Genomic DNA, 16,917 nt, shown 5'->3' on the forward strand with positions numbered 1-16,917 from the left:
GTGGTCCTCTCCAAGGGCAATGGGCAGGGAAGGCTGGGACAGACCCATTGGCAGGCCTCCATGGGGCACAGAAAGTAGCTTATGCGCGACCATTCATTCGGTGCCAAACCATCTCCGGAGGGCTGCTACCAAGTGCGGCTTTGCTTTGGAATGCCCTTCACCAAGCCAGGGAGGGGAGATTATCCCACATCAATCCCATCTCTTGTTAATGCTGGCTGAATAGGTTGTGATCGTTATTATATTGAATCGGTAGGCAATAGTAAGTCGAACCATTTATTAATCAAGTCCCTGCGACTTTGTCCTTGTGATTTCATAATCACGTGTAGTAATTCACCATTATGCACTAAGGCAACCCAGAATAATAAATCTATGATTGAAGATTGTGTTCAGTGGAAGAGCATACCACACATCTATTGTACTCATTAACACCGAGCGACTTTTTGCCCCTTTGATTGAACCGGCTGGTAATCTGCACACAAGTAAAATGGTCATACACTACAAATTGAGCCAATTGTTTTATCCAACTCACTTTTCAGTAACAATTATGGACAGTGATCTTACTCAACCTTGGCAGATTTAAATTGAATTTTCCAATCTCTGTCTTATTGTGTATTATCTCTGTGCCTCTGTCTCTTTTCTTTTTCTTTTGGAAGTTTGGCACATGTTCATGTCAAGTCAAGTCAATTTTATTTGTATAGCCCTTAATCACAGACAGTCTCAAAGGGCTTTACATAGCCACAATCGACATCTCCGATCTTAACCCCCCGGAGGGCAAGGAAAAACTCAAAAACCCCATTAGGGAAAAAGTGAGAAACCTTGAGAAGGGACCACAGATGGGGGAATCCCCCTTCCAGGATGACCAGGCTGCATTGGATGCCAACTGGGCAACATTTGACACATACAATGATGCTATGCAATAATAGATGACATAATGTGAGAGTCAATTGAATGAAGTGCTGCAGGAAGATGACTTCAGTGGAGTGGGTCCTCATCCAGGGCCGTAATATCCATGGCAGCATATCCGAGGATGAGCCTTCGATCTTGTACCGGTCAGTTGGTGTAAATTCAGAACAGCCACTTCCAAGTGAATCACCATCACCTAATTTCCAAGTCGGGGAATTGGGAACAGAAAAGAAAGAACAGAAATAGCAAACAGGCCAACAAGTAGTTCAATGAAGTGCTGAAATATAAGGAAATCAGAAAAGGCGCTGCATGAAGACGACTTCGGCAGAGCAGGTCCCTTCCCGGTTCGTCAGTGCCGTAATCTTCAAAGCATGTCCCCATCACCTAATTCCCAAGCAGGGAAAGAGGGGGCAGAAAAGAGAAGAAGCGGCAGTAAACAGGCCAACAAATAATTAAATTAGATGCTCAAGTATATAAATAAATTGATCAAATGTCGCGCTGCAGGAAGACGACATCACTGGAACGGGTGCATGCCCAGTTGGTCAATGCCTTAAACTTCCTAGTGGGTCACCATCACCTAATCCCCCAGCCGGGGGGCAGAAAAGAAAAGAAAAGAGAAAAAAAAGCGGCAGTAAACAGGCCAACAAATAGATAAACATTACTTGGTTCTAATGTTGTTTGTAGATTTTGCATTCTGAATCCACCAATGGCAGAATCATTGACAAATAATAATACATACAACCAACACAGACGTAAGATCAGTGGAAAAGCAGTGACTCAACCGTATGCTTGTTTTGACAGTTTGAGTTAAAATTTAACACTCTAAAATCCTACTATATATGTCCACCTATTTCAGGATTTCTGCCATGACAAACGTGTCAAGTGCAAGCATTACTTAAGACTGACCCAAATATTGAATAAGACAGGCTTGGACTAATAATTAAAGAGACAATCAACGAGAAACTCATTGCATCATATTCTCTCAAAACCTGAGCTGCACCTTCTTGAATCAAATCGTTGGTCTTTAAAATGTGCCATCCTTTTTGCGTATCCCCCCCCCCTCGTTTGGTGATGCATATTAAATCGTGTTTTATAGGAGAGATGCACGCGCCTACAAAACAGCTATATCGGGATGCCAGTTTTGATCCATGTTGCAGCAACAAGTTGTAAAATGTCTTATTCTGTGTTGTTTTCACAGTACTATTTGCCTTTCCTGTCTTTCATGATCTGTCAAACCGATAGGAAGGTGGCAGCGGAAGTGCAATTAATGTTGATACAACAATAATACAAGAAAAAAAAGCTGGTGCGTTCTGGAGCAGTGGCCCTCAACTACAGGAGAGTGGACTGGTACACTTGGTACCGGGCTGCACAGAAATATTTAAGGGAGAAAAAAAAAAAGCAGTTGGAACATGAACTGTCTCGTGGCGGGAAAGAGGTTTCTGGTGATGGTAAATCTTAAGCAATGCTATTGGTGCTGCCATTTATTAAAAACATACAGCTACATTTAGTATTGAATTTGCAGTTAAGCAGAGAGAGATGTCTCTTAATATGACTCGGTTTGTCAATGAGTGTCTTTCTACTGTTCTACTTGTCGTTGGTTAGTTCCACTTGGCGCCACTCCCTGTTTCCATATTCTCACTGCTCCTGCTCTCCAATCTGCTGTGGTCAGCGAGGCAGCACAGTCTGTACAGCCGATGTTCACATTGCTTCTCCCTCCACTGCACTTGCTATTTTTCTTCCCCGTCTGTTTAAACATTTGCAGATATTGCCTTTCTGTCTCTGTTTTTGAGAGGTGACATCTCCAGTGTTGGAATTTGGCCGCGATTAATCTCTTCTTTAAAAAAAAAAAAAGTTCCAAAGTGGAAGGGTTTTTAAACATTAAAACCTACCCGTATGTACAGTAGCTAATCCCTCACTCACTTTCTGCAAACACAGAACCTGCAAATCCTAATCGTGTAACCTGAATTTCCCTCGGCTCACCTGTTTATTTGCCTCGTGTGAGCGGGAAAATGTAGTATGTTCTGCACTATATTTCTCAGGCAAAGTTACTGCTGGAGGATCGTAGCAAAGCTATAACTCATCAGTGGTGTGCGAGGGGCGAGCCAAGCATGTCTTAGATCACTCTGCTCTCTTCCTGAGAAGCTTTAGATCCTGTGACTCAGGCTTCCTCTTCTCTGCCTGGTCTCTGGACGCTGTTAGCACACGCGATACTTATGTAGACATGCACGCATAATTGCAGAAAAAAGCAAGCTGAGCTTCTATCACCTACTGAACATAAACAGAATGTTGATGCTTATATTCTTGTTTTTTTTTAATCACTTTTCACCTTTAGCTAGCTGTGCACGTCATCTAGCGTAGTCAAAATCGCTGAAAAGCCACCTGGCTCTCATTGGGGATACAAAGGCAACTAACCAAACAGTGATCTCACCACCAATAACTCCTCTCTGCTTCATTGCCTTGGCGCTTACTTCGGAAGATTACTACAGAAAAGTATCGTTTGACTGAATTCCAATAATCCAAAACCATGCGCAATAATTGTGGTGTTATCTTTGGAGAGCCTTGAAGCAACATTTTGCGAATTCAGAAGGAGTTTGGTCAGGAAGCCATCATTATGGCGAGGTGAAATACACCGAACGAAGGCTGCTATATAAATTCAAGCTATTATTATTTATTGTTATTGGAAGTATAGTAGAGTTAGAATCCCTACATTATTTGAACGAGGCCTTGGAAGAAAGGTGTGTTCTAACCAAAACACAACTTATGCTGGTGTGTAGTATGTGCCACACACAAAAGTAGCTCTTTCATTGAAAACTGATCGCATTCAGTATGACCACAATAGTTACGTACAATCCGATCTGTGACTGGGGTCCGATTTAATAGTTCTCCTATTTTTTTCATATTGGTTAAAACATTCACGTTTAATTATTATGCACATGACATTTTAATAGTCTTATACGTCATACTAGTATACAAAGAGAAATGAAAAAAATACATTGTTTACTCGTGTAGCTGATGGAATGAAATACAGCTAAAGTTACAGGTTTGCTTGTGCTTAATTCTGGGCCGACAGATGTCGCAGATACTCTACGTAGTGTCTCGTAGCTGATTTTGAGTTGCCTTGATGCATCGTAGTGTGATGTGCCATATGTCGTCCTTCGATTGGTTCTTTCATTGACCAAAAAAAACCAGTTCCCTCCTACTTATGACGAGAGACTGGGCGCGGCGTGCACAAATAGTCAAAATGTCGACAAAAGGAACTGGCCGAAGGTATTTTCGTCCAAAACACTAAGACTAAGACTAAATCTAAAATGCCTGCCAAAAACAACACTGCTGGATAAGATGTATAAAAAATGGATGCGTTGATGTAATATTGTGGAAGAACACATTAAATTCTACCATGACACAGCATTAACTAGCTAAACTTCTGAATGAACCATGACACATTCTCTGCTACATGGATGGAATGTAAGTCGGCCCACTTGAGTGAAAATGTCACAGCTCGGCTTTGGCTGCTCTCCTTCCCCATTAGGGTTCCGCTATGCTGCAGGCCCAGTGAATGTGGCGTTGTCACATGCATGTGTGCATGTGTTGGGCAGCGACAGGATGAGTTATCCCTTTTCTAACAAGACTCCTTCTTGTGTATGAACTATGAAGTATTCAAGGCAAGCGCGCATACGCAGCCTATCATTTGCACTTTCTACCCCCAGATGTAGTGTGTTTTCCTTGGCGCACTCCAAGAAAATGCTTCCATACACCAGATGTAGAGGGGAAGCATGTTCAATGCAGCTTCTCAACTAGTCAGCGGTTGTAATTAGTTGAGCTACAGTATTTTGTAACTCTTGGCAAAACACTTTCAGCAATTTGCTCAATGAACTGAGCAGTGGACAGATGGTGTCGCCCTCCATTTTCTGTCTGACATTGTATAAACGTTTCACTTCTTGCAAATTGAATTAATAATCTGTCCTCAGGTAGTTCTAGAAACTCTGGTCAATGTCAGGGTGTCAGTTCACTGTAGCTGTGTCACAAATGTAGCAGACAACAGTTTGTTTGTGTTAGACGTCTTTTTGTCTATGGGAAATACTTGAGTAATTTGATCATTTCTTTGACCAATGTGTACATTTACAATTACAAAGCTGTTGCATAGTTTGTGAAGTAGCATTTTACAACCCATTGTGATGAAAGATGAATACTTTTTGTGGCTATTGTTGCTCACTATTATCGTAATGGAATGTGATTGCGCCAAGTCGAGTAAGAACAACAATATGACTTCAGCCTTATGAAAAATAAGCAGCTAACTGAAGCTAGCCTGAAAGCTCAAGTAGATATTTGATTATTACGCACAAGAACTAAAAATTCTTTTCTGGCCCAGAGGCATTCCTCTGCATCCAGGGAGGCTTCTCGCCCTGGGCCAATGGCTGGCTGCCGTGAAAGGCGCATTTTTGGCTGGCCGCTCACCTCTAGTCAGTTCAGGGTGACGTAAACGCATGGGCGGCCAACCAAGTTGCACCGTGAGCAGACACAGCGGTGTGACACCGATTACTTTGGCCGGTTCTTTTCTCTAATCTCACCCGGCAGAGCTGTCAACCTATAGAAATTCACCTCCTGAAGAATTTGTCTTACGTTAAATAATTTTAATTCAGTTTTGTCAAGAACATTACTGCACGGAGGTTATTGCAGCTTATTAAGTAATGCATAATTCAACATATTGTTCAAATGCACAATCATAATAGTTAATTATGGCTTCAGTATTTATTTCATAGAATTGAAAAAAAAAAAAGATTATCTTGAGAGTGACTTGTGGAACTTCATGGCCTTGATTTAATTACATTAAAAGTGTTGATGATTCACTTGTTGGATAATAATCCTCAAGAAGGATTTCAAGGACTTTATCTTGCTCAGAAAATTTCTGAAATTGACACTTTTTATTTTATAATGAACAATATTAAAAATCTTTGATGGTTAATAGTAGTCTTAAAGTGTCAGATCATTGTACCAGTTATAAAAAGCAAGACAAAGTAATCTAATTGTCGTAACTCACGTCAAAATTTTACAAAAGTACTTGTGGCTGCTTAGTAGTCCGATGATGGAGGTGGGGGATGTTGTGGCGGGGTGATGGTCGTGACTGTTTGCCTTGGGCCCCCAAATGACGGGTTATGGGCCAGGGCTGAGCCAGCTCAAGCGTGATCAGTGGCTCATGCATTGATTAAGAAGGCAGCGCGTGGCTACAAGGAATAATCTGAATTGCAAGACATATTGAGGATAAACGGTTTGGATAATGGATGGATGGATTGACCATTGACACGTTATACGTATGTCACACTGTGCTTCAGTTCAGCGTGCTGTGCAGGCACGTTGCTCACATGAAGGCTTATTGAGTAATGGGTCGCACTTTCCCGATCGGTAATGAGTGGATTGGCGAGGTGGTGAGTGGCCTCCGCATTTGCAATTGGTTCAATTGATGTCAAAAAAACATATTGTCAATTTGTTTTTCCATGAACGAAGTACAGATGAACCATACCACTTGACAGCTTTGTAATACTCCATGTCAGTGCACCTCGATGTTCTCATCGTGACCGGCCAACGAGTACTCTCGCTGGGCTAACAGGTTGAGAGAGAAAAAAAACCGCTTGCTTTAAAGGCTTTTGCTTGCACCATCACAACTTCCTGTTTTAGTCATGTTGTTTCAGTGACAAAAGTCTTGTGGACTAAAACCTGAAAATGCACTTTTAAGTCATTTTTGTCCGAAGTGTATTCCTGCTAACAGTTATCTGAATGAAACATTTATGTCATACTTTGGTTAATATCCCATGTGAGATGTGGACATTTAACCCATAAAAATAAATCAATTGGAAAAAATAAGTTATTTGGAAACTGTGTATAGTAAGAAGACAAGACATTTTCCATCTTAAGAGACATTCAGCTTTGCATGCCTCCCAACCAGTATGGAAAATAATTTGATCTTAATTTCAAAGTATATTTATAGTGTTTAATGAATGGTATTATCCTGGTTGCTTATTGAGCCTCTTGGTGCTGTAAATAGTAGGGCTGGAAGGGGTCCTGTGATAATTTGAGTACTTCTGTTCCAAAAAAAATGCTCAAGGCCTTTTTTTTTCCTCCTCTCAAGTACTCACGTATTTACTTACTTTCCAGTGTGAACTATGTACACTATGAAATAGGTCAGAAAAATACAATATCTTGTTTTCCAATGCACCTGGTTGATGAGCAAATAAAGTACTTAGATTTATTTTTTTTCCACACGAAATACATTTTCCAGATGAAGCACATATCACAGGAGACTGACTTAGCAACTGGTTACCTCCATCCATCCATCCATTATCCAAGTTGCTTCTCCTCACGAGGGTCGCGGGCATGCTGGGGCATATCCCAGCCGTCTGCTGGCAGTAGGCGGGGTACACCCTGGTCTGGTTGCCATTCAATCGTAGTCGGAATGACTTTTTTTGTAGTTATTTAATTGTATATTAAAGCAAGGTAAGTTCTGCTCTGAGATAACATACACCGTAGTTCAACTCTCCTTTATTTTACTGAAAAAATTATCAATAGCATGTGTTGGAGGAATTCCACAAATGCATTACATTCACAAAAAAAAAAGTTTATCAGTTAAAAGACATATTTGTCTTTCGCTGGTATAATACCACCATGTATCACACTGATCTTGTGACATTCTTTATCTCTGCACCTCAAGCTAAGTCAATGAACCAGTGTCCTTTAGTTCCTGTTGTGGGAAAATATTTCACTTAGAAACATCATTCTTTTGTTTTTAATGGGTTACATTTGTCATTATGTTAGCACATTTTTTTTACATGCTGTCAATCGATTGATAGCTGATCAGCAAGACAATGTTTTGGTTCAGGTGGTGGAGGAGCATTCTATGGAAATTTAAGTTTGCTGGATTTGTTCCCAGTTTTGTCTGTTCTGTTCTTGTGTCATAAAATAGACAACTTGGAATTACAACATGCAGGAAATGGCTACGTTTGTGACTGAGGTGTGTCAAGGCATAATCTGTGGTGCCTGAAAGATCTGCGGTGCTCAGGCACAACATCCTTAATCGCGAGATACAACAACACGAGGAAAAATATCTAAGCGGTACTCTGCGGTGAGCATGAGTGAGAAGATTTTTAGTATCTTTGAAAGATATATCTCATACTTGATGACATCAAATTGTGAACATTCCAAATTTCTTGGCGACATTAAAAACTGTTTGCAATTGTCAAAATTGTTTGTGTAGGGCTGGGAACGAAGGAAAAACATCATTGTTTTATCGTAATTCAATTTTGATTAATTGCACAGCCCTACCTGGTTGCACCGTTAATACGTTAAAACCTTTAGTAAATTGCCTCCAAATGTGTGTGTGCATCAAAGTATGAATTTACTTTTCTTCCATGGTAGCATACATCTGTCATTAAATTTACTTTCATGGCCGTTAGCCTGAGAAATTTGTTATTGGCAATTCAGAAAGGTAATGAGCTTTTCATTGACTTCACGTCACATTTAAGTTACATTTATTTTCCCGTTCATGTCCAATGATGATTGTTTTTGTATGACAGCATTCATTGCAATTTACTCATAAAATGCAAACTAATGCAGGTCATTTCCGTGAACGTGGCCTACACATCAGATGGAATTCCTGCCGCATAAATAAGGTGTGAGGTAGCCTGAGGCCAAGCAGCATACTTTTCCTTACTGTAATCACATGGCCATCTGTCAGTGGCAGTGCACCGCTCTCAACACCACTTCCCTTTGGGCCCCACCACTGCCACGCATCAAAAGTTGCACACGCTCACATGTGCAAGTTCTTGACAGCATACTACTAATTAGTGATTTGTCAAACGACATTTTTTTTTCACTCACAATTAATGGCATTTTTCTACTTCTACTAGTTTCTATGAAGGTTGTAACAGATATTTGAGTACATTTTTGGATTTATTGTAAAATCATTGAATAGAAGAAATTGTATTTACCATAATTTCCGGACTCCACGTCGCACCGGATTATAAATCAAAGCAGCCCAAAAATGCATAATGAGGTAGAAAAAACATGGATAAGTCGCACTGTCCTCTGTGGTTGTGGACATCTAGCTTTCAGGATTTGTTTTTCTTCTTCATGCACTAACTACATGTGATAAACTGAATCCATCAAAATATACTATATGTGGTTTTATATTTTTTTTTTTCATTCACCCAAAGGTCAATGCGATTTGCAATGCATTTAATCATCATCAATGACATTAGGTTCATATGTTTTTTTTTTTAATCAAAACTACCAATGATGATTTTTTTTTTCAGATTACACAACATAGTGTCCCTCTGTACTGTCAGATTAACAACTTTCATGAATCAAAATTATACCTCCATGAATGCTTTCTGCCTCTCATATGAGCATACAAGAAATACTCTACAAGTTTTCAATAGGGTTGACTTCAGGGTTTGATGTTGGCCGCAGCATGAGGTTGTTTCTCTTCATACTCAACAGCTAAAAGCTTCAATGGTACCACTGATTATTCTGCCTTTATGATATAATATTCACTAATACATTTATGCATTTCAGTTGGACATCACTGTAAACTGAAACATATTGTCAAATTAATACTTCATATGGTGTTGATCAAAATTGAACATTATTCTCTTTATAAGCCATTTGATCCAGCTCTTGTTTTGGAAGTCATTGAAAGTGTGTCAAGTCGGTAAACAGTATGTCCCTCCATGCCTCTGTGTTGCTGGTGTTGGTAATTCATTAGTGTCTTGAAGTAATTTGTTTTTGGCTTCTCTCGAAATAAGACAATAATTCACATTTTACACACATCAGCTGCCGTTTTCCTCGGTCTTTCCACTTTCCACGGTCTCTCTTTTCTCATAAGATTTAGCATATCAATGATAGATTAACTCGTTTAACAAAAGCTTACTACTGCAAAGCTCCTTTCCACTCGTCTTTCCAGGCTGACTTGTAGACCTCACACGCAGATTCTCTGCTTTGGGATCTTTGGTGTGCGTGTGGTCTGTTTGAAGATGACAAAAGACATGCTCGGTCACTATGGACTCTAAAGATGGATGCAATGCCATGTGTTGGTGATGCTCCAAACGGGCATGCATTTTGTAAACGGGGGCATGGAGAATTTAATCCGTTTGTTTCCACTGGCATATGGTCTTGTTAAATGTAGGAAGGAAGCAGCATGTGACCCGAGTATGCATTCAGGTACGGAGTGTGGAATGTGCCCGAAACTTGCCATTCTATTGTTCTTACACCCCTGGCTTCCACTTGGTTTAATGAGGTATGGAACAAAAGAATTATTCTCTGCCCTCTCACCCTGCAGATGCTCCTGGTGTGGAGTGAGACCTTTTTTTTTTTTCTGTGGAAATTTTTGCACTGAATGCCAAGAGGTGCTGACTACAGCTGCCAGCTGCACAGACAATTGTGCGCGTGTGAGTGTGTATGGGTTTGAGAGCTGGCACATCACCCGAGTGAAAACCTCTCTGTGACACAGCAGTCACCACAGGAAGGATACCCCCAACCCCCTCTGTTCACCGCCTTTGGTTTTGAAGGTTTAAGGTAAACAGTACTGTTCACCTCAAAGGGTAATGAGGGAGGCCTTAAACGTATGTGGATGGGATCAGTGAGATGGAGTTTGTTTCTTCCCAAAGGCACATGCGATGTTTGTGAGCAAACATTGACAGAACTTCCACGGCTCAAGAACGATTCTGGTAGTAAAGCTCATTGGCAAGCTGGCATCAGCTTTCTATCCAAGATGGAGTCAACCCTCTAATGTGTCAATCAATATTAAACTTCATGGGACCTTGATTTTTATGGGTACATTCAAAAATCTTTTGAAATATATGACCTCAGTACTGCAACCATTCTGACAGCTCAAGTGAACCATCTCAGTGAATTTCTCAGTGGTGCCACCAAAGATGTCTCCGTTATAGATTTTGAGAGTGTTCTTTCCCTAAGAGAGACTTTTTGTGTGAATTTAAATTTTTCTTCTTGACGGTTCAGTTTTTCAGCTTTGTGATGCAAGTCTGTGATATATTTCCATTATTATTATGTCTTTGTTTTTGTGTTTCCTTCTTGGCAACTATGAGTCTGCAGGTGTCTTAACATGCCGTATTGGCAGAGTCAGTGCCAGCCTTCGTGCTCTTAGGTGACACTTGCATTGTCACGGGTGACCCGTTGCGCGCTACCACCCGTTCACCGGGAAACAGCTGTTAGATCCGCCACAACACTCTGCTTGTCATGGCATTGAGATGAAGTTCCAAGCACAAGCATAGTGCCCCTGGATTTTTTTTCTCGAATACCATTGATGCAGGACAATTCCAAACATGCATGCATCTGGTTTGGATCTGCTACCACATCCTCTTCGCCATCCTTGAACATGTGATTATTTTATGAAAATGGAGGAGGAAGAGATAAGAGGGTAGTATTGCCAACAAATGCAAATCGACTGTGTATTTTTATGTACTTGGTCATCCGTATAATGCCACAGTGATCATAGAACAATGATAACGTGCATGAAGGAGCAGCACAAATACTGGACTATTTTATTAGACATGACAACAAACATGAAGCCACATTTTTTTATGTAACTATACCAGCAACGGCCACCTGAAATTTGCCAAAATAAGACACCACAGAACATGTGTATAAACATATATAACTCAGCATAACACTTCTTAAAGAGCTGCTTGCCTCTTTTTGTGCTTTGGTCTGTTTTTTGTTTTTTTTTTACTCATTTTGCGTTTAATATTAACGTAAGGCATCCAAGACAGATAGCATCTTGACATGGGTGAAAAGTTCATCATAATTGAATGTAACGGAGAGTAGACGGTCACTTTTCAAAATAAAATATTTTTCAGCCTAAACTGGAAATATTGGGAGTTTTTTTTTCTTTCAACTGTGCGGCCTGGTCCAAAGTGGTCCGCGGTCCAGTAGAGGTCCAGTTTTTTCTGACCACTTCCTTAAATCCCTACGGAGCCTTTTAGAGGGGTGCATTTTAGTACTGATTTTTATATGCATACCAATTATATAAATGCCCACGATGAGCCAGATCAAGTGTTCCTTTACAGTATATGTTCATATGATTTGGTTTTTGATTGGCACCGACACCGAGCCTCTGTTCAAGAATACAGGAAGTGACGCATAATTAACTGATTTCGTATTTCCTGAACTGCGATTCTCCACCACTTGCTTCAGGATATTTACCTCCTCCACCTCCTTCTTGCTGACTGCTTCACCCATACTCTTTTATTCCTCCTCAATCACAGTACTTCTAACTCATGAGCAGCTCATGACCTGGATAGACTGAGTTTCCAACCAAACAGACCAAACAAGTCAGATCTGATCTTTATCACCATGTAATTGTCAAAGCTTTTAGATTTTTTTGGTTTTAGATATCAGCAGATCAATGCTGATATAAATATGTTTGATTGCGACCTTGTACATGACTTGTGTCACTTACTGTATTAGACTCTACAGGTATTTCCAACTGACTGGTCTTTTCCCCTCAGTTCCCAGAGTGTGGCTTCTTTGGCATGTACGACAAGATCTTGCTCTTTCGCCACGACCTAAATGATGAAAACATCCTGCAGAGGCTGACCTCAACTGAAGACATCCACGAGGGAGACCTAATTGAGGTGGTTCTCTCCGGTATGTATGCTTTCTTGAAACTTGAAACTTTCTTTGGGCATACTGAGAAATACATCCAAATGGTACAAACACAAAGCAACTTGTATTTGACATCTTAAGCCTGCTGCACTCTGAGTGACTTGGCCATACATGATTGCATTTATTTTTTAGATAAACTTCATGCAGTTTTCAAGACATGCACACACACACGCGTTCCAAACATTCACATGTGGAAAGGCCTGTCTTTACTCCGTGTCCTAAGAGACAATGTTTCTGTCTCCGTTGAACGGAAACGAGTCACCTTCTGTTTCCATCCATCCTTTTCCTTGCGCTTATCCGAGGTGGGTCGCGGGTGCAGCAGTTTAAGCGGGGAAGCCCAGAGTCCCCTCACACCAGGCACTTCATTCAGATCCTCCCCAGGCATTCTCAAGCAAGCCAAGAGACATAATCTCTCCAGTTTGTCCTATGTCATCCCCGAGGCATTCTAACAAAATGCTCGTGCCACCTCATCTGGCTCCTCTCAATGCTGGGCGACTCGACTCTGAGCCCCTCCCGGGTGACTAATATTCTCACCTATTTTTACATGAGAGCCCAGACACCCTGCAGACAAAACTAATTTTGGCCGCTTGTATCCAGAGTCTTGTGCTCAATAAATTGAGAGCTTCGCCTTTCAGCCCAGCTCCTCCTTCACAACAACAGTCGATACAAAGTCTGCATCGCTGCCGGTGCTTACAGTGATATGACTGTCGATCTCTGTGCCTTGAAATTATGTTCATCAAGATTATTAACAGAATCTGTGACTGTGTCTCATAGTTTCATTTATCCTCAATGCTGCTTATCCTCAGAATTGCTGGAGCTGGAGATCATCCCAGTTGACTTTGGGCACCTAAACTGGTTGCCATTCAATAAAAGGCACGAACAAAAATTCAGATTCAGTTGCCGCTTTTACACATAAATATGTAACATTCCTATGCGTCAGTTGCTTCCTTCTTGGTTAAGTCATGGAAAAAAATATCAGACGGCGTTGTTGTGCTCAATTTATTGTTTATTTTAATGCCTGGTACTACTGATTTGTATCATGAAAGTAGCAGGCAGAAAAAAAAACATGGAATGCCTAAAAGCACTGTATTTGGTAGTACAAGAACATGGTTACTGATGTAATAACTTTAAGGACTTTGGTTATAACCAAGAAAACATGGAAAATGGCGTTCTGTCAGCTCTTAAATTAAACTATGATGAGCTATCTTTTATTGTCACCTTTACATTTATTGTCACTTAGGTTGTACCAGCTTTAACAAATTTAGAAAAGAAACTGCAGAAACGTGGGATACTGTAATAATTTTTTCCGTAACTGTATTTACTAAAACCCTGATCCAAATAAGATCTTGTACCTTTTCACGCTCACTGAATGACTACTAGTGAATCAACAGCCACGCCTTCCTACTTTTTGAGTTGTTGTGAAACTTTTTTACATTAGATGATTCACCTTTTGTGCGAGTTACTCAGGTATTTTTCGTGCTACACCCAGCAATGAATGAATGAATGAATCAGCCTCCTGTACAATGCTGAGATCACAAATGACGTACAGTAACGGTTCTTCTCTAATCTGTCTGCATCAGGAAGCACCTGACACCACCTGTGCTGAATCTTCCTCTTGCTTCTCCAGAGCTCAGAGTATTGTTTGCAGGGACTTAGGCGGGGTACAATTGTATAGGTTCGGGATCTGAGGAGACTTCAGGCATCAGGGCTGAGGAATGTAGACTGGAGAACTTCCTTCTTTTTGTTTCTCACTGTCTGTGTTTGTCTTTGTGCTCTCTTTGTGTCACCCTTTGTTGTTCTTTGCCCACCCGGCTTTCTCTCTTTACAACCTTGTAATTCACATCCATCCGCAGGTGGTTTTACAGCATGTCACTTAACATGCTGTAGAATCTACGCTATAACAATGAGTTTTAAATGACACACACAGCAAATTCATGTTTTCAATTTGCTTTGGTTCAGAGAAACTATGAATCTGTTCCGCCCGATAACTTGTCTCATCGTCTTCCGTCAGTTTTTCTGAACCAACCTGCAGTTGTATACTGTGGCTTTGGGAGAAAGAGTATAAGAATCTCCCTCGCTGCAAAAAAGAGGCAAAAGTGGCTTTTACTTGGCTCTTAGCTCAAAAGAAGAGGACTTGTTTTCCCAGCAATAAGTGATTGTAGTAGGCCCGTGGTGTGTAAACATGCTCTGATATGCGGGCCGGCCCTGGTCACAGCGTACACTGCAAAGGCCATGTGGGCCCATGAGGTTTGCGGTTCAGCCTGACCGATTGTCCCTTTGTTCTGTTTTTCACTCCCAGCTTGTACCACCCACTTTCATGAGTTCCTTATTTGCACCATCATTGCTGCAAAATTTGTACTTGTACAATAAATGTTAGTGATAAATATGGCATTTGTTATGAGTGCTGTATGTTTTTCTTTGATTTAAACATGTGGCTTCTGAGTGGTACATGTGGTGACTCGTAGCGAACAGATGCAGGCTCTGCTCGAAGTGATTCCAAAACAACTTCTTGAATGCATGAAGCTGTTGTTTTTAGGTCAATTAACTTGACAACAGTCACATTATAGTGTGAGAACTAAGAAGCATCCAGTTGTTTTATTCAAGTGTTACTCGTGATTGCTGCCTTGGATTCTGTCCGTGCCAGTGAGCAAAGTTGTCCCTTAAATAACACAATGTGACCTGCTTTCTTTTTTTTCTCCTTTACCTTAAAATGAAACTGCAAACCCAACCCACCAAATATTGTACTTTTTCAAATGTGGAAGCTTGTTGTGACTCATCAGCGATGTGTGTAAGTGTGAATGTCACAGTGTGCTTCAGTAGTATTTTGACTTTGCTGATGCTACTCTGTGCAATATGGCTAACTTAATGAATTGGAAAATACTGACAGAAGAACACAATGCACACCACATCGGCCCGTGTTTATTCTTTTTTTATTATTATTATTTAAAGCAAACAATTGATTATATTAACGCCAAAGTTCCTTCACAAGTATGGAATTTGATTGAATGATTGATTGTTGCCGGCATCAAACTCAAAATGAGAGAATATTGCCCCAAAATTAAAGTAATCAGTTTGAACATGAAATACCTTGTCTTTGTAGTGTATTATCTTTCTGACCATACCTGTGGGGGAAAAAAAAAAAAACACGCCGTAGTTGAAAAAGAAACAACAATATACACACTCTGAATGTTGTATTAACGCACAATATACAAACTGAAACAGGAATCAAATTTTAGATGCACGTGCTTGTTTGGCAGCTGTCACTTCACAATCACTCATCTCATTTTAAGTGAGCCACACGTTCACATGACTAACCAACTCTTACTGCCAACAATGAGCTCAGTGTTTATTTGACACAAAACCACAGAGAGAGAAAATAGAGAAACAGGAAGAGAGTCAAATCCACACCTCCTCTGGATTATAAATAACGACAATGGACTAATGGCACATGATTATGGGACACTTCTCTGGATTCTGTCAGTCCCCTTTATTTATTGAAATGTTTAGTCACTGCACAGTTATGATGCCCTCTACTGTAAAATCGTAGGCATAGCAGCCATATTTACATGCAACCCATTTCTCCATTGGAACATCTTTCAGCTCTGATTTGCTGTCATCAGTATTGACATTGACACTCTGCAACATTGCATTTCATCAAATGTACCTTAGTTTTCATTTCATCACCTTACAATTTCTTCTCTTCCCTCAGTTTTGTTGGCCAAGTTCTTTCGTGGCTTTGATTTTTCAACTTGGGTTCCATCATTTTGCTATTTTTTTCTAGCCCAAGCCACAGTTGAAGACTTCCAGATTCGACCTCATGCCCTTTATGTCCACTCCTACAAAGCCCCCACCTTCTGTGACTACTGTGGGGAGATGTTATGGGGTCTTGTTCGGCAGGGACTCAAATGTGAAGGTTAGACACATGTGCGCTCGCACACACACGCCCACACACACGTCAAATTTAATCACTCAGAAATTCGGTTTACTGTACTGGTGACATGTTCAGCATTTAGTTAATTGCGTGCTGACATCTTATTTTGTCACAGTTTTGTCAATTCTCACATTTGATTTTTGGTTAAATGTCTGCAGTTGATATATCAAGATCTGGAAGTAGTATTTAAACGAATTTACTAGTAGAGCCTTGCTGCTGCTGATTTATAAATCCCTGTTTCTGATTCAGGATGTGGGTTAAACTACCACAAGCGCTGTGCCTTTAAGATTCCAAATAACTGTACTGGTGTAAGGAAGAGGAGATTGTCCAATGTCTCACTGCCAGGACCGTCCCTCTCTGTTCCCCGACCGGTACCTGCAGAGAATGCAGTGGTTGTCTTGGATGAGGTG

General features: G+C 40.6%; 1 protein-coding gene across 3 annotated transcripts in view; it reads left to right on the top strand.

Annotated features, from left to right (window-relative positions):
* prkd3 (protein kinase D3) overlaps window positions 1-16,917 on the top strand; it is a 39,726-nt gene that overhangs the window by 11,679 nt on the left and 11,130 nt on the right. For all 3 annotated transcript variants that reach the window (XM_088319466.1, XM_088319470.1, XM_088319478.1), the window contains exons 3-5: window positions 12,420-12,558; window positions 16,358-16,489; window positions 16,757-16,914. In XM_088319466.1, the coding sequence (XP_088175592.1) occupies window positions 12,420-12,558; window positions 16,358-16,489; window positions 16,757-16,914 (429 nt within the window). The remainder of the gene's footprint in view (window positions 1-12,419; window positions 12,559-16,357; window positions 16,490-16,756; window positions 16,915-16,917) is intronic.

This window comes from Idiotropiscis lumnitzeri, chromosome 1 (genome assembly GCF_059441095.1).
Source record: "Idiotropiscis lumnitzeri isolate Australia: NSW breed Sydney's pygmy pipehorse chromosome 1, RoL_Ilum_1.0, whole genome shotgun sequence".
Taxonomy (NCBI): Eukaryota; Metazoa; Chordata; class Actinopteri; order Syngnathiformes; family Syngnathidae; genus Idiotropiscis; species Idiotropiscis lumnitzeri.